General features: G+C 40.8%; 1 protein-coding gene across 3 annotated transcripts in view; it reads right to left on the bottom strand.

Moving 5' to 3' along the window:
• Positions 1–24,842, bottom strand: part of HPSE2 (heparanase 2 (inactive)) — a 780,051-nt gene that overhangs the window by 136,014 nt on the left and 619,195 nt on the right. For all 3 annotated transcript variants that reach the window (XM_003825451.3, XM_003825450.3, XM_055093275.2), the window contains one exon: positions 23,086–23,200. In XM_003825451.3, coding sequence (XP_003825499.1) covers positions 23,086–23,200 — 115 coding nt within the window. The remainder of the gene's footprint in view (positions 1–23,085; positions 23,201–24,842) is intronic.

The raw sequence follows: 24,842 nt of genomic DNA on the forward strand, positions 1-24,842 counted from the left end.
GTAGGTGGCTACAGTGGAAGACATGCAATCTGGGACTGGCTCATTGGAATAAGATTCAAAAGGCAGCGAAAATCCAGATTATGGAAAGCGTTGGATGGCATGCTTAGGAGTCTGGGGCATTATGTAGGCAAAGGGGATCCAACGAAGGTTTTTTTTTTTTTAAATACAAAGAATGATATAATCATATGTTTAACTATGATAATGTGGAAGACAGATTGGAAGTGAAAGAAACTATAGGCAGGGGAAGATTCAGAAGACTGCTGTGATGATCCAGACAAGAAATATAGAGGCTCTGACTGATGACAGAGACTAAAGTAATGACAGTGGATGGCTTGGATTTGAGACACATTGCTGAGATGGGCTTCATAGAGTTTAGAGGTGAGTAAGATATGAAGACAGGATAGGCTGTGAGTGATCTCTGGGTAAATTACCTACATTGTTGGGGTCTTCCTTTTCTTAACAATAGATTGAAGACAATATCTCCAGTTATATTAAGGATTTAAAAAACATAGTATGAGATGTTTTAGTTCCTTCTTGGCATACAGCAGGCTCTCATTTCATGGTAACACAAAAAATAAAAATGAAAATGAGGTTTGTGAACTAAGATTTCCAGAACAAATCAATACCCATGCTTTTCAGGTCTCTGAACTTTTGGTATATACTATTTAAATATCTTTCACATGTATCTCTATAAATATCTAGTTATTGGCTCATTTTTAAATTGACGAAAATTATACATATATTTTTGGTGTGCAACATGTTTTGAAATATGTATATATTGTGAAACAGCTAAATCAAGCTAATTAACATATGTATTAGCTCACATACTTTTCATTTTTTGTGGTGAGAACACAAATATATTCTTAGTGATCTTCAAGAACACATTTTTATTAACTAGAGCTGCCACATTGTACATAGATAACTTAAAATTATTCCTCTTATGGAACTGACATTTTGTATCCTTTGACTAACATTTCCCTACCCTGCCTCCCCTTCCCCACCACAAGCCCATGATATACACCATTATACTCTCTGCTCCTATGAATTCAACTTTTTAAGATTCAATTTATTAGATTATATCCAAATATCAATTCAGACATATATCTATATATCTGAATAAATTTATTAGTTCTAATGGTTTTTTTAGTGGAGTCTTTAGGATTTCCTTATATAAGATCATGTCATCTGCAAAAAGGAACAATTTAACTTATTATTTTCCATATAAATGCCATCATGTGGTATTTGTCTTTGTGTGCCTAGCTTATTTCACTTACCATAATGTCCTCCTCCAAGTTCATCCATGTTGTCTCAAATGACAGGATTCCCTTCTTTTTAAGGCTGAGTAGTATTCTATTGTGTATATATACCACATTTTATTTATCCATTCATCTGCTGATGGACACTTAGATTGTTTCCATATCTTGGCTATTGTAAGTAATGCTGCAATGATCATGGAAGGGCAGATATCTCTTCAATGTATTGATTTCATTTCCTTTGGATATATATCTACCAGCAAGATTTCTGGGTCATATGGTAGCTTATTTTTATTATTTTGAGGAACCTCCATACTGTTTTCCAATAATGACTGTACTAATTTACATTCCCATCAACAGTGTGCAAAGGGTGTTCTTTTTCCTACATCCTCACCAACACTTCTTTCATCTTTTTGTATTAGTCATTCTAATAAGTGTGAAGTGGTATCTCATTGTGGTTTTAATTTGCGTTTCTCTGATGATGAGTGATGTTGAGCATTTTTTCATACATCTGTTGGCCATTTGTATATCTTCTTTTGAGAAATGTCTGTTCAGGTGCTTTGCCCATTTTTAAATCAGACTATTTGTTTACTTGTTATTCAGTTGAGTTCCTTATAGATTTTGAATATTAGCTCGTATCAGATGTATAGTTTGAAAATATTTTCTCCTATTGCACAGGTTGTCTATTGCTTATGTTGGCTGTTTCCTGTGCTGTGCAGAAGCTTTTTACTTTGATTTAGTCCTATATGTTTATTTTTGTTTTGTTGCCTGTGCTTTGGGGGTCATATCCAAAGAAAAACAAAAACAAAAATGATTGCCGAGACCAATGTCATGGAGCTTTCCCCCTATATTTTCTTCTAGTAGTTTTATAGTTTCAGGTCTCATATGTAAGTCTTTAATCCATTCTGAGTTTTTTTATATGTTATGAGATAGAAGTCTATCATCATTCTTTTGCATGTGGAAATCCAGTTTTTCCAATACTATTTATGAAAGAGTCTGTCCTTTTCCATTGTGTGTTTGTCATAACTTTGTCAAAAATCAATTGACTGCAAGTGCATGGATTTATTTCTGGGTTCTCTGTTCTGTTCTGTGTGTTTGTTTTTATGCCAGTACTATGTTGTTTTGATTACTATAGCTTTAAAGTATATTTCGAAGTCAGGTAGTGTGATGTCTTCAGCTTTGTTCTTTTTGTGCAAAAGTGCTTTGGCTATTTGAGGTCTTTTGTGGTTCTACATGAATTTTAGAATTGTGTATTGTATTTCCGTAGAGATCACTGGAATTTTGATAGAGATTGCATTAAATCTGCACATCACTTTGGTTAGTATGAACATGTAATTCTTCCAATCCATGAACACAAGAGATCTTTCCATTTATTTGTGTCTTCTTCAATTTTTTTCTTCAATGTTTTATAGTTTTCAGGATATAGGTCTTTTACCTCCTTGGTTAAATTTATTCCTAAGTATTTCTGTAGCTATTATAAATTAGATTTTTTTTTTTTGTGATGGAGTCTTGCTCTGTCACCCAGGCTGGAGTGCAGTGGTGCAATCTCGGCTCACTGCAAGCTCCGCCTCCCGGGTTCACACCATTCTCCTGCCTCAGCCTCCCGAGTAGCTGGGACTACAGATGCCCACCACCACACCTGGCTAATTTTTTTGTATTTTTAGTAGAGATGGGGTTTCACTGTGTTAGCCAGGATGGTCTCGCTCTCCTGACCTCATGATCCACCTGCCTCAGCCTCCCAAAGTGGTGGGATTACAGGCGTGAGCCACCACGCCTGGCCAAATGAGATTATTTTCTTGATTTCTTTTTCAGATAGTTTCTTGTTAGTATATTAAAATGCTACTATTTTTATATATTGGTTTTATATCCTGCAATTTTACTGAATCAATTTATTAGTTCTAATGGTTTTTTTAGTGGAGTCTTTAGGATTTCCTTATATAAGATTATGTCATCTGCAAAAAGGAACAATTTAACTTATTATTTGCCAATTTGGATGCTTTTGCTTTCTTTCTCTTGCCTAACTGTCCTGGCTAGGACTTCCAATACTATGTTGAGTAGAAATGTTGAGAGTGGACATTCTTGCCTTTTTCCTGATCTTAGAGGAAAAGCTTTCAACTTTTCACCATGGAGTATAATGTTAGTTGTGGGTTTGTCATATATGGACTCTATTGTTTTGCAATACATTCTTTGTATACCTAATTGTTGAGAGTTTTCATCATGAAACAATGTTGAGTTTTGTCATATGCTTTTTCTACATCTATTGAAATGATTATATGTTTTTTGTCCTCCATTCTGTTAATGTAGTGTATTACCTTTATAGATTTATGCATGTTGAACCATTCTTGCATCCCTGGGATAAATCCCAGTTGATCATGATAAATAATCCTTTTAATGTGCTGTTGAATTTGGTTTGCCAGTATTTTTTAGGAGACTTTTGCATCTATATGCATCAGGAATATTGGCCTATATTTTCCTTTCCCTTTTAGTGACCTTATCTGGCTTTGGTATTAGAACAAATAAACTTTGATCACAAAAAACCTACACTCTTACTCTCTGCTCCCACATTTTATAATTTTGATACAACAATTTAAATATTTTTATATTGTGTATCCCCTAACAAATTATTGTTGCTATTGTTATTTTTAGTAGTTTTGTTTTTTAATCTTCATTTTAAAGATATAAATGGTTTACACAACACCATTACAGTATTAAAGTATTCTGAACTTGAGTCTATATTTACTTTTACCAGTGATTTTTACCCTATGTTTTCATGTTACTAATTAGCATCCTTTTTTTTTTCAGCTTGAGGCATCCCTTTAGCATTTTTGCTAAGGCAGGTCTAGTGGTAATGAACTCTCTTAGCTTTTGTTTGTCTGGGAAAGTCTATCTTTCATTTATTTCTGAAGTGCAACTTTCCTGGGTAAAGTATTCTTGGTTGGCAGGTTTTTTGTTGTTTTTATTTCTTCAGCACTTTGAATGTATCATCTCACTGTCTCCTGGCCCGTAATGTTTCTGCTGAGAAGTCTGCTGCTATCCTTATTGGAACTCCCTTATATGCGATTTGCTTCTTTTTTCTTGCTGCTTTCAATAACTACTTTTTGTCTTTGATTTTTGACAATTTAATTATAATATGTCTTAGTGTAGTCTTGTGTGGGGTGAATCTGACTGGAGACTGTATTAATTCGTTCTCATACTGTTAATAAAGACATACCCGAGACTGGGTAATTTATAAAGGATAGAGGTTTAATTGACTCACAGTTCAGCATGAGTGGGGAGGCCTCAGAAAACTTACAATATGGTGGAAGGGGAAACAAACATGTCCTTCTTTACATGGTGGCAGAAAGGAGAAGTGCCAAGCAAAAGGGGGGAAGCCCCTTATAAAACCATCAGCTCTCATGAGAACTTACTCACTATCATGAGAATAGCATGGGGGAAACTGCCCCCGTGATTCAATTACCTCCCACCAGGTCCCTCCTACAACACATGGGGATTACGGGAACTACAATTCAAGATGAGATTTGGGTGGGGACACAGCCAAACAATATCAGAGACCTTTGACCTTCCTGTACTTGGATATTTATATCTTTTCCCAGATTTGGATGAGGAATGTTTTCTGCTATTATTTCTTTAAGTAAAATTTCTATTCCTTTGTCCCTTTGCTCCCCCTTGAACTTCTACAATTAAAAAATTTGTGGCCATGTGCCATGGCTCACACCTGTAATCCCAGCACTTTGGAAGGCCAAGGTGGGCGGATTGCCTGAGCTCAGGAGTTCGAGACCAGCCTTGTCAACATGGTGAAACCCTGTTTCTACTAAAAAAAAAAAAAAGAAAAATAGCCGGATGTGGTGGCATGTGCCTGTAGTCCCAGCTACTTGGGAGGCTGAGGCAGAAGAATCGTTTGAACCCAGGAGGCAGAGGTTGCAGTGAGCCGAGATTGTGCCACTGCACTGCAGTCTGGGCAACAGAGCGAGACTCCGTCTCAAGAAAAAAAAAAATTGCTCATCCGCATGTGTTGACTCACACCTGTAATCCCAGCATCATGGGAGGCTGAGGCGGGCATTTGATGTCAGGAGTTTGAGACCAGCTTGGCCAATATGGTGAGACCCCGTCTCTACTAAAACTACAAAGATTAGCTGGGCATGGTGGTGCGTGGCTGTAATCCAAGCTACTCGGGAGGCTGAGGTGGGAGAATTGCTTCAACCCAGGAGGTGGAGGTTGCAGTGAGCCGAGATCATGCCACTGCACTCCAGCCTGGGTGACAGAGTGAGACTCCATCTCAAAAAAAAAAAAAAAAAAAAAAAAAAAATTGCTCTTTTGATGCTGTCCCATGGATCCCATAGGCTTTCTTCATTCCCTTTCGTTCTTTTTTTTTTTTCTTTTTTCCACCTCTGACAGTATATTTTCAAACAACTTGTCTTATTGTGTTCTTTTGGTGGTATGTCACCTTGTTTTTATATGTTACCTGTTGCCTTAGGTTGATATCTGCACATTTTGAAGAAGTAGGGACTTATTCTATTTGCTGCAGAGTGGCTTTACCAGTCAGCCCATCCGGAGATTCTGGGCAGGTTGTCTGGAGTGGTCCATAGATGGGCTTGCTGCTGGAGTCTTTGGGCAGGCTGACCTGGTGCCTGGGTCAGGTTAGCAGGCCTGGTGTAAGTCCTCAGGGCTGGGCCTGGATCCTGGATCCACTGTGGTAGACTTATTAATTGGGTCAATTAGGGCAGGCCTGGAGCCTGTATCTGTGGGGATGAACCTGGAGCCTGTATCCATGACAGCCAGTCTAAGACTGTATCCATGACAGCCAGTCTAAGCCAGGTCAACCTCCATAGAGGTTGACCTGGTGCTGGTGTGGGCCTTGAGCCTGAATCTTCTGGGACCAGCCAGGTGCTGGGATGGGTCTCATCCCTGGGTCCACAGCGTTGTGACTGAAGCCTGAGCTCATGGAAGATGGGTCTGTGTCTTGGTCCACAGCAACTGACCTGGTGCTGGGACAGGCCTGAAGCCTGAGTCTGTGGAGGCAGACCTGGGTCCTAGGCCCACAGGGGCTGGCCTGGCACTGGGATCTACTCGGGTGGGTCTTGACCTTGGGTCAACTGGAGTCTGGTGTCATCAGGACTGGCCTGGATCCTGGGGCTAGCCAGTGATGAAGCAGGCATGGAGCCTGGGTCTATAAGGGCTGGTATAGAGCCTGCAATCATGGGTACTGGCTGGCACCTAGGGCTATGGGGACTGGCCTGAAGCCTGGGTCCACTGGGGTTGGCTTGGAGATTGGGTGTATAGGTGCTGGCTTGGAAACTAGGTCTGTGAGGGGTGACCTGGATCCTTAGGCCATGGGGGCCATCATGGAACCTGGGTCCACAGAGGTGGTCCTGAAGCCTGGGTCCACGGGGACTGGTCCAACCAGCACTGGGATCTACTGAGAATGGCCTAAACCTTGGGTCTGCTGGAGCTTGGGGCCACAGAGATTGACCTGAAGGATAGGACAAAGGGACTGGCTTGGCACTGGGCATGCCCAGATTCTGTGTCCATGGGTGTCAGCCTGGTGCCTAAGGCTACATGTGTCAACCTGGTTCTGGGGTAGTCCTGAAGCCTGAGGCCACAGGAGCTGGCCTGGTGCTAGATGGGTCTAGAGTCTGTATCCACGGTGGCCAGCCTGAAGGCTGAATAGAACGGTGCTATCCTGTTCAATGGCTAAGACTGCAGGGGTGGTTTGGATACTGTGTCTGCTGGGGCTGGCCTGACCTGGCCCTTCAGGGTGGGCCTGAAGCCCAGGACCACTAGGGCCAGTCCAATAGTGGGACAGGCCTAGAGCCTGGGGCTGTGAGGTCTTGACTGGTGCAGGGCAGGTTTGGAGACTCAGTCTGTAGGTACTGGCCTGGAGTCTGGTCCCATGGGGGCCTGACCAGTGCTCAGTTTTATTGGGTGCAGTCCTGGTATTGAGGGTCTGAAGCAAAGTCTGGTGTTCACTTCCCTCTCCTTCCCCCAAGTGCAGGGTATCTCTTTCAATGCTATGCTGCCTAGAGTTGGAGGAGTGGTATAAAACTGTTCTTCCTTCCATATTGAAGAGCTTCAATGTGTCTTATTTCTGTGCTCTATCTAGGTGCTATAATATTTCAACTGGCTTCCTTAGCTCTTGTGAAGGTATTTTCACACATAATTGTTGTGGTTCAAATGGATGTTTCCACAGGGAGACAAGCTCTGGAAAGTCCTATTCTGCCATCTTGCTGCTATACTCCCAGCCTTCTTTATTGGCTAATTTTAAAGGCAAATAGTCATTACATTGATGTGTAGTGGTTAAAGTGATCATTAGCAAAAAGGTCATGTTTCCTAAAGGGAATCTGAGCCGCTAACTAATAATCAAAACACCTTTAAGACCAGCTGTGGGTAATTAGCACATTTGCACCAGTGATTTTCTACTCTGGTTTGAGACAGTCCAATTCAGCAAATATTTTTTTAGTGTATGTTAGGTATGGATGTTTACTGCTTGCTAGAATATAGGAAAAGTATATCAAGTCCCTACCCTCAAGGAGCTCATATTCTAGGAAGGGAAATAATGACAAGTTTACAAATGACTATAAATACCTGTAGGTAACACCATATATACTACATGCATAAAAGGATATAGATAACATGTTAATGATTTTTAGAAGCAGAAAAGAAAACATTCACTTAGGATAATTCAAGAAAAGCATCAAGAAAGAGTTGGTGGTCTTTGAGATAAACTTTGAAAGGCAGCTTGAGTTTTGTTTAATGGAGATGTTGGGGAAGGTAATTGTAAGTGTTGAAGAAATCCAATCATACACTTACACACTCAGTTCCTCTTTCATTCATCAAACTTTTATTGAGTACCTACTGTGTCTGAGGAGTATAGAGATTACCAGAAACAAAGTCTCTGCACGTCAGATTTCAGTCACTTTCAACCCAAATGTTTCTCCTCCTCATGGAGAAGGAGGAAAAAAAGAGACAAACAGATGAACTGCAATGTAATATGCTCAGTATTTCATATCAGTCCTTAATTAAATGCTGTATGTATTAGTCATAGTTCTCCAGAGAAACAGAACCTATACCAATAGGATATATATGTATATACATACACACACAAAAAATACACACATACATACATACATAAACATGTATGTATATATACACATATGTGTGTGTGCGTGTGTGTGTAGATATACACAAAGATATATATATACACACATATTATATATATATACATATATATACATATACATATATATATAGAGAGAGAGAGAGAGAAAGAGAGTGAGAGAGAGGGAGAGAGAAACAGACAGATTGATTTTAAGTAACTGGCTCAGGTAATTATGGACGCTGGGAAGTCCAAAATCTGTAGGGTAGGCTGCTGGCAGGGTGAAGACCCAGGGAAGAGCTGAGGTTGCAGTTCAAGCCTGAAGGCAGTCTGGGGCAGAATTTTTGTTGTTGTTGTTCAGGGAAGGCCAGTCTTTTCTCTATTAAGGTCTTCAACTGATTGGATGAAGCCCATCCACATTATGGAGGGTAATCTGCTTTACTCAAAGTCTATTAATTTAAATATCAATCTCATCTAAAGAATATCTTCATAGAAATATCTAGAATAATGTTTGACCAACTATCTGGGTAACACGGCGTAGCCAAGTTGACACATACAATTAACCATCATACTATATAAGAAAAATGGAACAAATTTGGTCTCAGCCTCCATCCATCAGATTAATCAGAGTAGCTGATGGAGTGGCATACTCAGTGTAAATCTGAGTTCAGCCAAGAACATGTAGGGCTGACGGATGGATTGTTGGGAGAAGTAGTTGACTACCAACCCTGATTATCTCTGCATGTTCTTGATGAGTGTGCCAGACTGCAAGACTTATGTCTTCTGATAAAAAGTAGTTTCTGCAGCTACTTACACAGGCAACTAAGTTGTCAAAATGACCACAGCATGACTAACATATAATTACCCACCCCTGCGGGGAGGAATACTGGCTTGTTTGCTGCTTCCACAATGTTTGCTGATAGCCTAAAAAGTGCTAGACTTTTGGCCTGAACTCCTCAGCTGCAGCTTAGACCCACTGCCTGTGTAGCATAAATTTGGGCCCACTGCGTTGTTCCTGTGGGACTCGGTGGCCAGGGAAACCGATGCAAATATGCTAATGATGCTTGCTGAGTAGATAAAGTCTTCTGTTTCTGACCTAGAAGACTTGGGCTTGAAGCAGCAAAGGCAAACTTGTTAGCTTGCAAATAGGGTAACTCTCAGGCCCTTCACAGTTCTTGACAGCTATAGTGACAAGGACGGGATGCCAACAGTGACATGACTTTCTGAAAGAGGAAGGACAGAGGCTTTGCAGGTTGGGTTGGGGATATAAGAATTCCCAGGAGCGGCCGGGCGCGGTGGCTCACGCCTGTAATCCCAGTACTTTGGGAGGCCGAGGCGGGTGGATCACGAGGTCAGGAGATCGAGACCATCCTAGCTAACACGGTGAAACCCCGTCTCTACTAAAAATAGAAAAAATTAGCCGGGCGTGGTGGCGGGCGCCTGTAGTCCCAGCTACTCGGGAGGCTGAGGCAGGAGAATGGCGTGAACCCAGGAGGCGGAGCTTGCAGTGAGCTGAGATCGGGCCACTGCACTCCAGCCTGGGCGAAAGAGCAAGACTCCGTCTCAAAAAAAAAAAAAAAAAAAAAAAAAAAGAATTCCCAGGAGCTGGTAGTAAGTGCTCTCACCAAAGTAATGAGTGATGCTGAGGAGTAAGGGTTCCCCAGTGTCCTATTTTTAATGAACAAAAGTAGAACTAATTATTTGGAGGCAAACAGTGATAGGATTGAAACAAGCCACCAAAATGGTACCTTGGCTGTTGGTCACTTTCCCAAGGAGGGCGAGGGAAAGGATGTTTATTTTGACAATGGGATAGCAAGCCCTGTGATCCTAACCCAAATGCAATGTGGTTGTGCTTACTGAAAGCTGAAATAGATGATGTCGGTAATTATGAACTTACCACCTGACATGGGGCTTTGGAAGGGCTGAAAACATCGGAAATTCATTTGATTGAGCTGTGAGCAGCTGTCACACCACTCAAAACTGAAAGTAGTAACTAAACCAGTCTTGAAAAAGAACATATTCATTTTTGCAGTTACTCACACTTTCCAATTTCAAAGTTTAATACAAAACTACAGTAATCAAGAGATTATGGTATTGGCCATACTCTCTTGATTACTGTACATATACATATATGTATAAAGGTAGACATAAAGATCTATGGAATAAAATTGAAAGTCCAGAAATAAACCCTTACATCTATGGTCACTTAATTTTCAATAAAAGTGCCAAGACAATTCAATGGGAAAAGAATAGTCTTTTCAACAAATGGTATTGGGACAACTGTATCTACATGCAAAAGAATGATGTTGAATCTCTACCTCATATCATGTACAAAAATTAACTCAAATGGACCAAAGACCTAAAGATAGGAGAGCTAAAACTATACAAATTCTTAGAAGAAAAAATAGGAGTAGATCTTTGTGGCCTTGAATTGAACACCAAAAGAACAAATGACCAAAAAATAGATAAATTAGAGTTCATCAAAATTAAAACCTTTTGTGCTTAAAAGGACACCATCAAGAAAATAAAAAGACAACACACAGATTATTGGACTTCTGGTTTCCACTTCCATATATGAGGAGTTTAGAAGTCACCATTCCTTCTGAAAAATAAATAAAAAGCTGAACAGTCTGAAAAATCAACAATTTTTCTTGGCTCCATTAGAGAGGTGAGGACACAGGGCAAACCACTGCCCCCAAAATTGGAGAGACAGGCAGACAAATACAGGAAGTCATGGCATACTGCAGCAGACAACCTGAACTGTGACTGTGCTGGAGGCTCAGTGTGGACAAGTTTGAGAGTTTGCAACTCCCGGAGGACTCAGTCATTGGGAAAACCCCCACAATTTTGTGAGTTTTACCTCCAGGAGCTCAACCAGGATCTCACAGCAAATACTGGCCAAAAATTCTTCATGCTTTCAGTAGGAGTAAGGGGAAAGGAACTATTTTGAAATACGCCAGAGCACTCTGTTTTTTTTTTTTTTTTTTTGACAGAGTCTTGCTCTGTTGCCAGGCTGGAGTACAGTGGCTTGATCTTGGCTTAGTGCAACCTCCGCCTCCCGGGTTCAAGCAATTCTCCTGCCACAGCCTCCCGAGTAGCTGGGACTATAGGCACACACCACCATGCCAGGCTAATTTTTTGTATTTTAGTAGTAACAGGGTTTCACCATGTTGGGCAGGATGGTCTCTATCTCCTGACCTCGTGATCTGCCCACCTTGGCCTCCCAAAGTGCTGGGATTACAGGTGTGAGCCACCGTGCCTGGCCTCTGTTCTTAGCAAGTTCTGCCCTCAGGAGAAACTAGTTAACCATAGCCTAATAATACCCTGTTGGGGTATTATCAGAGCCTAACTGACCAAAGTAAAAGGAAATACCCAACTCCAGTCAGCTCTAGCCTTCCATGCAGGAGAAGGGAAATAACAACTCCAGCCCACTCTAGCCATCCTGTTCCACCAAAAGGGGGAAGAAAAATACTGAAAAACACTTGTGAAGTTCACAGTCCAAAGGCACAGGCTCACAAAAAGTCTGAGACCTAATCATAGGACTATAGGATGCTTCCTCTCCCCCCATACCTTACCACCATATTACTAAAGGCTTATTTACAATTGTTCTTTTTACCTGATACATCACAGCTATCCAGATAAATTACAAGGCACACTTAAAGGGAAAAAACACAGTTTGAAGAAACAGAGCAAACATTAGACATGGCAGGGATGCTGAAATTATCTGAACAGGAATTAAAAACAGCTATTATTAATATGCTAAAGGCTCTAATGGACAAAGCAAATAGTATGCAAAAGCAGATGAGCAATGCAAGCAGAGAGATGGATATCCTAAGAAAGAACTAAAAAAAAAAATGCTAGAGATCAGAAATACTATAACACAAATGAAGAATGCCCTTGATAAGATTATTAGTAGACTGGACATGGCTGAGGAAATAATCTCTGAATTTGAGGATATATCAATAGAAATCTCCCAAATTGAACAGCAAAGTGAATAAAGACTGATTAAAACAAGGCAGCATATCAGAGGACTGTGGGACAACTACAAAAGGTGTAACAAACTAGAAGGAGAAGAAAGAGAAAGGAATCGAAGAAATAATTGAAACAATAATGACTGAGAATTTAGCAGTAGATGGACCCCAACAATTCTAATAACAAAAGACAGTCGTAAGTACTATAACAGGGCTACAGGAGCCTTGAAGAAAGAAGCTTTATTTCCTGAATGGTTTCAAAGGGAAGCAGTGCAGTTTTATTTTAAAAGATTTTAGGCCGGGCGCGGTGGCTCACGCCTGTAATCCCAGCACTTTGGGAGGCCGAGGCGGGCGGATCACAAGGTCAGGAGATCGAGACCATCCTGGTTAACACGGTGAAACCCCGTCTCTACTAAAAATACAAAAAATTAGCCGGGCGTGGTAGCGGGCGCCTGTAGTCCCAGCTACTCGGGAGGCTGAGGCAGGAGAATGGCGTGAACCCGGGAGGCGGAGCTTGCAGTGAGCCGAGATCGCGCCACTGCACTCCAGCCTGGGCGACTGAGCGAGACTCCGTCTCAAAAAAAAAAAAAAAAAAAAAAAAAAAAAGATTTTATTAATTTAGGTTCAGCTGGGAGGTCCATCTGAAGATAGTGGGATGGAAATAACATATTGAAATGAATCAGAAAACTTCAGAGCTGAAGGGAACCTCAGATTGTCCAATTCAACCTCTACATTAGAGACAGACCCAGAGCGCCCAGTGCCCTACAATGAGTGAGTTGGTGTCAGAATGTGGAATCAGATCCAGAACTCCTGGTCTTCCAGTAGGTGAGCCTTCTATCCCAAGGCCTTCCTTCCTTCCTGCTGTCACTTCATTGTGGTGCCCTGGGGTAAGGAGCCTTCTCAGGAACATGTATTATTTGGGTAACTAATATTACAAATATCTGCCAATGACGTCTTGTTGCACAGTCTTTCCAAGTCTTCCCTTTAGCTCCTCTCTTCCAGCCAGTAGTAATATCTCCTACCTCAGACATCTAAAAAATCTATTGTCTACTGATCGTTTGGATCCCTTCCTCCCTCTCTTATTTTCACAAATATTTATCGAGTACTTCCTATGCAAGGCACCTTATGTTAGGCTCTGGGGATAATGAGTGAACAAGACAATTTAACATACACATCCATCATCTATTAACTCTCTTTCCAAGGCTTTATGCCACCCAACACAGATTGTAAACATGGAGAGAAGGAATCTAACATTATTTTTTATGTTCTACAGAAACTAAAACAGTGCTTTGTTTTAGTGTATGTCATAAGGTTCTCGAACAGAGATATTAAAAAGAATTATCAGCGAAATTTGTAAAGATACTAAAAAACGGAATAGTATAATAAATCACCAAATGTTCTGCCATTCTCGTTTCAAAGTCTGATGACAGGTGACAGAGAGTGTAAATGGGGATGGTTGGGCCAGTGACAGGGAAACTCTAGGCACCAAGTTCAGTCAGGGATCCCAGATAAAGGGCCAGGCAGTGAGATACACCACTATTATTTGTATGAAGGGCAATAAACAGGAAGCAATGAAGTTTGCCAAGTGCTGGTGGCAAGGGCAGGATAGAGCATCAGGTGCAGGGAGCTTGAGCTAAATTTTGCTGAGCAGTGCTGCCTGCCTCTGTGCCTGGCAGTGGGTGGACCATACCTCAGGTTGGTCTTAGGGACACTGTGTGACCTCTGATGTGTGACTGAGTGTCTTTCCCCCACTGCAGCCTTTGCAGATGCTGTTCCTGTTGAGCGATGCTCTGCTCTTCCACCAGCCTCTCTAATGGCTGCCTCTTCAGTGAAGACCTCCTTAGCCACACTTTCTAAAGAAGCCTCCCCTCCTCATTATTCAACTTAGCAACTGCTTCCTACACAGCATTCAGAATTTTGTAATTAATTGTTAGTTTACTTGTTTATTTTTAGTCTCCCCTTCTAGACTGTAACCTCCAATGAGGACAGGGATCTTGTCTTTCCCCTTCACCTCCATTTCATCAGAATCTAGAAGTGTCTGGCACATACTAGGTACTCAATAAATAGTTGTCAAATGAATGAATGATAGACAGTACTAAATATTTTGTTAATATCTCAAAAATTGAAGCAAGAGTTGAGTACAGAGGAGTAGAGAAAAATAAAAGGGTAGTTAATTTAATTAGGGCAATGTAAACCTCTAATACAGTTCTCAATTCTGGCTTCACGTTAGAATCACTTGGACTTTAAAAAAATATCAACACCTGGGATCCTCTACGGATCAACTTGAACAGGAATCTCTGGGTTTGGTGCCTAAGCACAGGTATTTTTAAGAAGCTCCCGAGGTGACTATAATGTTCAGCCAGGCTTGAGAACCACTGCTCTAACAAAGAAAGGCTATAAGGATTGTGACAACAAGACGAGGGTGAATTTTAGAATAGAAGGCAGGTCTTCTGCCGTCAAATTTAGGGTAAATAAAAATGGTGTGTTCTATTGAATCCTTTCAATGCTTAAAACCAAATCAAGGATGAAATAAGCAGAGATTGATAATAGTTGAAAGTTAGTAAGTGAGGTATCTAATGACTGACAGATTTTTTTTTAAATGTTATAGTGTAGTACATTTAAATAAGAATTAAAAAGCAGAATTTATTTTTATTTGTTCTATTTTTTAATAAAGACTTTTGCTTTTATTTAAACAAGCACAAAACCATAATTGAGTTAGAAAAAAACATAACGTATTATCTTGGTTCTATCAGCGTCTTATTTTTTGGTTCCTACAGGTCACAACCAGACATCGTTGTGCCCTTAATGTTTGCAAATATAGTCTTTAAGATGAAATATTCTTAAATTTGTCATATTGTGGCATTCACAAAAGTGCCTTCCAACCTAGCAAAGGACATTTCTTTTTTTCCTCTTCCTTCTTTCCTTTCTTTTTCTTTCTCCCTCCCTCCCTCCCTCCCTCTCTCCCTCCCTCCCTCTCTCCCTCCCTCTCTTTCTTCTCAGGTCATTTTTAGATAATTGTTTAGTGTTTTCAGTGAGCTGATGAGGTTAGGTGAGTGCAGTTCTTCTCATTCCAGAGCTGACCTTGCTCCTCACTGTCTGCACGTTGCTTCAAGGATGGCAAATCATGTTCCTAAACTCAAGTGCAGCAAGACTATAATTGCTTCTTCTCCCTAATTTATTTAGGAGGCCACACAATTTGCTGTAGCTGTAATCCCTCAGTATTGCAATCTGGGAACAATATAAATGGCTGATGGCAGAGTGGGATTTTCAATTGTTGCTTCTCAGTGATTCACATAATGTGCTGTCATTAGCACTTTGATGTGACATATCATGGTTTCCAGGGCTTATTGGGCCATTTATAAATACCAAATGAAGGTGTTGGGGCTAGTATTGCAGCCTGGTTACTGCCTTAATTGCCTTCACTGGGAAAGCTTGCCAGCATCTTCTCCGGAGGGAAATAAAATGTAATTTTTAGTTTGTCTTTAACCTTTGCAGTCAATTCCTCTCAAGTGAAGGAATCATGGTTTTCCTTTTTTGTTCTTCTCATTTTCTAGTTAAGTTGCTAGAAAATTATAAAAAGTTAAATTACTTTTACCAAAAAATCTACTTTTCATCCTTTAGTCATCATTGCTTGAATTGATTTCCAGATATCTAAATATCAAATGCATGTCAACTACATATCAAACGTATATTAGGTATCAAATGCATCAAATATATATCAAATACATATCAAATATATATTTGATAACAAATGTTTATTATCTTACCACAGTTATATTCAGGTTATTAATGATAATTATTGTGACTTATAGAATTTTAACAAAGTGACTTTATAAATAATAATAATGATTAACATTTATTGAGTATTTACTATGTGGTAAAAGATACATATTCATTGGCTCGTTTAATCTTTCCAACAACCCTCTGAGGTAGACACTATTATTGTCTCCATTTTATGAGAGGAAATTGATGTTTATTGATGCTTATAAATCCAAGGACATATAGCTAGTAAGTGGTAGAGCTGGTTTTGAAACTCAGGTCAGTCAGATTCCAAAGCCAATACTTTTAAGCAGTACATTCAAATACTTCCCTGTCTCTAACACCAGCACAGTTAGCCCCATTTCACAGAGGAAGAAATGAAGACTCATGTAACTAGAAAATTGTGGTGTGCATTTTGAGCTTGCACCTTCTGATTTTAGGTCTAGAGCGCTTTCTGTTTCCCAAGGGGGCTTGCATCGGCGTGAGCTGTTACAACTGCTAGTGTTGTTGCCGACATCCTGTGCACACCGCTCAGGCTGATAAATAAGCAAGGGAGAACTCCTAGTAGAAAATCAGAGGAGCGTCTACGTGAAAGCATTAGGGGCAAAAGAACTGCCTTCCTGTCAGATAGTGCAGAGCACAGGCTCTGATTTGAGCAGCCAGGGTTTAAAGACACAGAGGAGAAAAGAAGCAAGTCATGTTCCCTGGGCATGCAGCCCAGGCACTTCGGCCACTGACGTGGAGCCAGCCTGAGTCTCAGTGATTGATCCTGCAGCCAAGGATGCCCTTCTCTCAGCAGCCGCAGGTTCCCACAAAGGAAGGCTGCACATGGTGAAGTCTTTGTCAGGGCCCCTAATGGGAGCATTGGGTTTCACATCACAGCTACCCCTAAACAGGTACACTCTGCTTCTTTCATCTTCCTGATGGCTCCCACGGGAAAGAAAAGAAAGAGAAAGGCGGCTTCACCAAGAAACAGGTCACAGGCTGGTTTGGCTGGGTTTTGTGCCTCCCCCGCCCTACCACCTCCAGGTCTGTAGCTTTGAAATTCTTTAATTTTCATACACCCTGTGTGGCCACTGGACAGCAATGGGAAAAGTTTTCTTAATTTTTCCTAATCCATCTAACATGACTCACTGGAAAATTAATGCCTCTGTACCTTAAATATACTACTGCTTCTGTTTGGAAGCTCCTCCCCAGACCCCAAACTCTTCTTCTTATGGCTAACTGGCCCTTTTTAAAGATTCAGCTCAGGCATTGTTTCCTCCAGAAAGCCTTCCTTGATGCCCCATGCCTGTCCTCCACCCAGTATGACTTCTGTACTCCTCTTCTAATACACTATAGGGCTTCTGTTACAGTCCCTGCTAACTTGTCTATCTCCCTATCTCTACTGTAAGCTCCTTGAGGGCAGGACAGTGTCTCTAGTGTCTAGCATAGTATCTAGCACATAGCATGAATGCAATAAGTGTTTACGAATAAGTGAAACATGAATAATAAGTGAACATTTGCATAGTTATTTAAACACAATCCTTTTGAAATACTCTTTTTTCTTTGAAAAATAGACCTTCTTTAAGATCTTAAAAGCAATAATGCTGATTGCAGCAATTTTCCATACAAAAAATTCACGTAAGAAAATAAAAACTGCCTGTAATCTTACCACCCAAAGAAAACCACTTTTAACATTTAGATGTAGTCCCTTTCTGTAATTTTCTACATGTATGTATATATACCAAATCAGAATCCTATTTTTATACCTAATTTTCTCAAAGATTGTAACAGTAACTTCTGGAGGTAGAGGTGGCATTTTTATTCCAATTTAAGTGATGGGAAAACTGGAATACCAAGATACACATCTAATTAATGGCAGAGCTAGGACTAGAACTCATGAATCTTACCATAGTTCCAGGCTCCTGCTGTTTCCTATGATGCCTTCTAATTAGGTGGTGTTCTTCTTCTTCTTCTTTTTTTTTTTTTTTTGAGACAGAGTCTCACTCTGTCGCCCAGGCTGGAGTGCAGTGGCATGATCTCGGCTCACTGCAACCTCCGCCTCCAAGATTCAAGTGATTCTCCTGCCTCAGCCTCTCGAGCAGCTAGGACTACAGGTGCCCGCCACCATGCCTGGCTAGTTTTTTGTATTTTTACTAGAGACGGGGTTTCACTATGTTAGCCAGGATGGTCTCAATCCCCTGACCTCGTGATCCGCCCGCCTTGGCCTCCTAAAGTGCTGGGATTACAGGCGTGAGCCATTGTGCCTGGCCTCAGGTGGTGTTCTTGTATCAATCCAGCATCAATGGAACATGGGTTTGTAACTGGGTGTCCTTGCTCTACACAGGGAGAGATTTAAGCCCTGTGTCCACACCATGGCTTGGCAGTGCATACTGGGCATTGTCTCTAACACTTTGGAGGGAAACAAGGATGGAGCATCTAGGATCTTGTCCTAGGATCTTGTGATAGGCTCATCAACTGTGCTAGGCAGGCACCAGTAAGAGTTAGAGTTTCCTTCTGACAGTCAAATGACATCTGAACAGCGATGGCTTGGCTCAGAGCATGTTGCTATGGGAACTGCAACCACAGGTTCAATCTCACCATAGACTAGTGAATTGTACTCCAATCCATGACCAATGACTATACTCCAGAACAATGTGCACAGCAGGCACTCAATAAGTGTGCACTGGGCTGAAATGAATGTATATGATTCATCAGGGAAAGTAGGCAAAAAAGCATGCTGGCAGTAAATTTCCATACCACTGTGCCCACTGTGGAAAAGGCAATCCAATGTGATCTAGCTTTTTATTTTATTCCAAATAGAGGACTAAATTGTAGTCCCACAAACACATATCAGATTATTAGTTCCACAGATGAATTTATGTGAATGTCCCTAGAATGTCAAGCATGAAGCCAGACACAACCGAGGTGTCCATGCTTTTTGAATTGAATTGTGTGAAGACAGCCTGGTGTGGGAGTTAAGAAGATGTCGACTAGTAATTCACCATTCCTTTCCCTGAAAGCTCTGTAAATCAAGCTCTTAAAAAAAGCAGCAAGCTAAATTCCAAAACCCTCTCTGAGGAGAAATGCCCATGACTGGTGGGGTCTGGACTATGTCCACCAAATGTGCAGATCTCTTCTGCACAAACATCGCCTACTCCCAAGGGAGCCCGTGACTGACTGACCAGCTGTGGAGACTCACACGTCCCCACTTTCCCAGTGTTGGGGGGGCCAGGGGAAGGGAGTGGGAGTCGAGTAATGAAGCATGGCTGAACTAAATATTCTCCTCCCAGGAGAAGGAAAATGTCATAGCAGGAGGTGGGTGGCACTTTTCTGGAGGAATAACCATGAAGAACATGGGGTATATTTGAAAATGATCTTTTCTAAGGACAAGTTTCTCTTCTAAAGAGCTATCCTCATATTCTCTCTTACCTTAGATTGGGGCTGTTGAAATGGTCCTGCCAGAGCTAGGCTAGAATGCCACAAACTGGGATTAAAGTTGACTGGGCAGGGGGAGGGGTAAAATGGGATATGGGTTGAAGAGCCATAAGGCCAGGATGTTCACTTTTCTCAATTTATTCAAAAGCACTGGTTTTGGGAGGCAAAATGCAACTCACTAATCCCCTAAGCGCTTAACAAACTCTCTTGAAGATTTAATCACAATGTAAAATCCACAAGTTTTTATTGGCAGTGTTTAGTTATCAATTGCACAACTCTCTGAAGTGGCAACCAGTACGATTCCCAGGTCTGTCTCCATTACACATTCCAGGGGCCTGCTGGCAATGTGTGTCAGATTGGTGTTCTGGTCTAGCCTTGTAAATTCCTTCCAGGGGAGACTTAGGACACACTCTCCCAGCTGCCAAGTTCTCTACTTATAAGGTGCAGAATTTATTAGTGCAAAGAAAGATAAAAAGAAAGCCTGCTACCTTTTTAAGTGCTTTTACATACAGTTTCTTTATTATAGCTTGGTGTTTCCAGAAATACAGCTGCCCAGATCATTTGAGTCTTTGTGCTAAATCAGTGGAACTTGTTTTCTCTTCCTATGAACTTCTATGAGCTCTGCTCCACCATGTATCAACTGAGGTCTTTTGTGCCATGCTTTTAAAGAAAGTCACTGACAGCAACTCTTATTTGAGGAGGACAAAGCCATGAGGACTGACATCCTTAACTTACACATGGCCATGCAAAGGTCCAAAGAGGGTTGATATGGAATCCAAGTTTGTCCAACTCTGGAAATGAAGCCTGTCTAGTCACCCAAAGACCATCTTTTTCCAGCCTGTTTTCTTCTCTCCAATTTCTCAACATGCCTGTTTTCATTTCCAGAGTCAATTCTAAGGCAATGTTGGCCTCAGACACAGCAAAGACATCAAAGAGGCTACCATAAGAAACAGTGTAGTCCAGTGAAAAGAAAACACAATTTAGAACTGGAAAACTCTGAGTTCCAGTTTTCTTACTACTCGTCTGACCTTGGATAAGTCACTCAATAATGTCACAGAACCTTAGTTTCTCTTTAGCAAAATTAGTATAAATAGTCATATTCATCTCACCAGGTTCTTTTTAGAGCAATTATGACAAATTGCAATTCTCTGATTTATGTTTATTTATTTTCCATTTCTCAGTACAGTTCACTGCATTGTAAACTCCAAGAGTTCAGCAACCTTGTCTTTTTGGTTCCCCACAGTGGCCTATTGCCAGGAATAGCAATCAGCACATAGTACATGATCAAGAAGAGTGAATGAAATTTGAATGAGTGATGAAAGGAATAAAGGAAAAAAGGAAAGAAAGGAAAAAGGACAGAGGGAAGTGTTCAGAGCATTGTAGATGCCATTTATGAAAGTGATCTGTACATTGTTAAGTATTATCTGCATCTTTTATAACTAACATTTGATGCGTTAATTATGCCAAGGTGATCTGTTTAAAATGTAAGTTAGATCAGGTTACTTCCCTAATTAGGCCTTCCAGTGGCTTTTCATACTATCTACAAGTCAACTCCTTTCAGCTTACAAAGCCCTAGGTGATATGACTCCTGCCTACCTCATTTCCAACTTCTCCCCCTTCCTCATCATGCCCCGGTCACCCTAGTGTTCTTGTGTTTCCGCAAACGTGCCAAGTTTGTTCCTGCCTCGGAGCTTTTGTGTTAGTTTCTTCCCAGGCCTGGAAAGTTCTTTTGTGAAATCTGCATAGCTGGCTCTTTACTGTCATTGGCTCTTGGCTTACATGTCACCTTCTCAGAGAAGCCTTTCCTGCACATGTACCCTGAAGGGCCCAAGCAGTGCTCTCTTATTTGTTGATTCACTTATCTATTACTAGTCCTCTCCAGTGCCTGATGTTCAAAAAATATTTATTTCTGTGTGCCATTATATTTGTTTAGTGCTTACATTTCATAGATACTTTTCTAATTATTTTATTTCTGCAAAAACAAAACAAAACAATCCTCTATGGTTCCATGCTGAAAACTCTCTTTTACCCCTCTCCACCCCAGTCTCCCACACATGTATCTTGGGAGAGGTACACTAGTCCAGCAAATGTAAGCAATTATGCTAGTTAGTTTTACTCTTTGTGATTTAATTGGACTTTTGGAGTCATGTACACCAAGTGATACAACAATTACTTGGTTGTAATTGAGACGTGGAACTGGTGCTGTGGGTGCTGAGCTGTTCTCTGCTCTGGGCTTGGAAGCTTCCTGGCTTAGGGCTTGGGGAATGGAGGGAGTGGTAGAAATAGGCAGAGAGAGGCAAGTGGTAGGAATGCTCACTGGTTCCAGTTTGGGTTTGTTTATTGTGGGCCCCAGGGCAACAAATAGTTCTGTAGAAAGAGCACTGAACCAGGGCACAGGAACAGGTTCTAGGGCTAGCCCTACATGTCCCACCTCCTTGCCCCTCCCCTAGCTAGCAGTCCCTCAGTTAAATGAGGTGGAATTGGATCATCTCAAGGAGGGATCCCAGCTCTGAAATTCTATGACTTGATGAGAGCAGTCTGATCTTTTGTCATGACCATGACTTCTCTGATAAAGGATAACCCGTGTAATATTTCTGATAAGCGTAGCTTTTCTGGTCCGTGGAATTTCTCTGATTGGCCAATAAGGTGACTAGACAAACCCATATTTATGCTTTTGCCATTCTAGTTTATTTTTCTCTTTCCTTTTCTCTCCTAGAGAAGTTGACGCTCTTGGTAAATCCCCTCATTGTCACACGGGGCTCATCATCTAACTGTAATTGCACTTCAGCCACTCCTCAAGAGATGGGTTCCTAGTGTGTCTGATCTTGGATAACACTCCCCCATCTGCTTTCAACATGTTGCATTTGATGTTAACTAATGTCTCCTATTAGCATTAAAATAAAACAATCTGGAAAAATTCACTCTCAAGCAGAGTTCAAACAGGCCACAAGTCGATGGGGAATCTCAACTACACAAGGATTGTTTTGTTTTTTTTTTTTTGAGACGGAGTCTCGCTCAGTCGCCCAGGCTGGAGTGCAGTGGCACCATCTCGGCTCACTGCAAGCTCTGCCTCTCGGGTTCATGCCATTCTCCTGCTTCAGCCTCCCAAGTAGCTGGGACCACAGGTGCCCGCCATCACACCCAGCTAATTTTTTGTATTTTTAGTGGAGACGGGGTTTCACCATGTTAGCCAGGATGGTCTCGATCTCCTGACCTCGTGATCCACCCGCCTCGGCCTCCCAAAGTGCTGAGACTACAGGCGTGAGCCACCGTGCCCGGCCTGGATTGTTAAAACAATAGTAATAAATATACAAATATATATAAATGAATATATGTATATTGCATACTGCACATACATATGTATGTGTAAATATAAAAGTGAGTGAGTGAACAGATGTGTGTGTGTGTGTGTTGAAGCCAAAAGTCTGTAAAATGGATCAAGGGAACAAAGACAGGAATGTTTCTGTTCAATGAATGAAATTAACTGGTAACAGCAAGAGGAAAAATATTCTCCTAGTATGGAACAAGGCATGATCAAAAGAACTGAATGACATGGAAAAGGGATTGGGAATCTTTATCCCACACTTACTGGTAATGGGTTAAAATTCTGGTCCACGAGGTGATTGTATCCATGGTCAAAAAATGAGTGCCGTATCACAACATCAATGCCCTGATTGGCCAGCATTCCTAAAGTGTTCAACCATCTAAAAGGCAGAGAAAAAGAGCTACATCAATATATTTTTAAAATGGCATATAACAAGCTCTATAGAGATTGGCTACTATATACACATATACACCAATCTCCAGTCACCAAATTTACCTAGTACTTTAAAAAGGGTTGTTTTAAGCATTAAGTTCACAGCTGTAATATATTTTAGAGATTATCAAATCCAACCTCTTCATTTGATAGAAAAAGAAACAGAGGTCTAGAGGAGTAAAATGAACTGCCCTTGATCATTAAATAGTTTGTTGTTAATGACTTGACTTTTTATTCCTGAAATACTAACAAATGAACACCCTAGCCATTTGTAAGCCTAATATCCCTCCTGGCCAGAGGACATACAATTACAGAAGAGCGCACATTGTGCATTCCATCCCTCAAACTCCCCTGCTTATACCCTGTCCCTGAATATGTACCTTTAACAGAACTCTAACTCATATACTCCTATGACCTATGCAAATATAGTCTAGTCATTAGCAACCCTCATATATCACTGTCAGTAGTCAATGCAATAATAATTTTCCTTGGCACTATTCAGGGATTCAAGTATGCTACCATCACACATATTTTGCAGTGGAGGACCTGCACTGTTCACATACTTATCATCTATCCTACTATGCCAAACACCTATTTTCCAGGGCATGCCATCCTTCAAAAATACTGCCCTCTTAGTTCTTCCAACACTGCTGACTCTGCCTTCACTATTTACACATTCATGCATTCATTTGGGCTTCTCTTTCTCTTCCTAATTCTGAAACTTAGGGAAACTTCTACTTGTAATAATACATAGAATAAATGTGACTTAGAGATTCAGTCTTCTCTATATGAAAGATAAGGCATTTCACAACTTGTCCTAAACATATGTGTGTCCAGCTTTATCTGTCACCTCTTCCCCATCTTCTCTCACCCTAGACCCCATTTCCCACAGGCTCCAAGACACATGAAACTACTCTTGGCTACCCAAATACACATTGCTTTCTCACACTTACCCAAGTCCTTATACATGTTTTAACTTCTGCTTAGAATTCCCTTCTACTCTTCTTTGAACCTACCCCTTTTCATCTGGCAGATTTCTTCTCATATATTAATCTCCAAATCAAGTGTCATTTTATTCTAAACTCTGCTGCCCCAGCCAACAGTGGTACTTTCCTCTGTACTTCCCCAGATCTCTTATTCATACCCTCAGAAAGTCCACAGAAAGAATCACTTAACTTATTTCTCCACCTTTCCTCTGTCAGTTCTGAGTTCATCAAGCATAGACACAATGTCTGAACTTGTACCCCAAACACCCATCACCATTCCTGGCACACCGTAGGTACTCAATACTCTGTTGACTTGAAATCTGTCTGGATAAAATTAGATTCTCGGAACTTTGAGAATCACCATTCAGCACACTGGGGAAAATTACGCATAGTTATGATTTCCTAAATCTGAAACCATATGGAGCTCCAAACCCGTGACTTGAAGAATTAAGTTTTTTCCTTGCTGGAATAAAGAGCATTGCTAATTTTTATATTGTGAATAAATATTATTCCTATATTCAAATGTTTTTTACATTTACAATTATATTTTATTCTCAAAAAAACTAACAAATATTTACTGACAATTAGAGTTATAAAAATAAA

The sequence above is a fragment of the Pan paniscus genome, chromosome 8, assembly GCF_029289425.2.
Source record: "Pan paniscus chromosome 8, NHGRI_mPanPan1-v2.0_pri, whole genome shotgun sequence".
In the NCBI taxonomy this organism is placed as follows: Eukaryota; Metazoa; Chordata; class Mammalia; order Primates; family Hominidae; genus Pan; species Pan paniscus.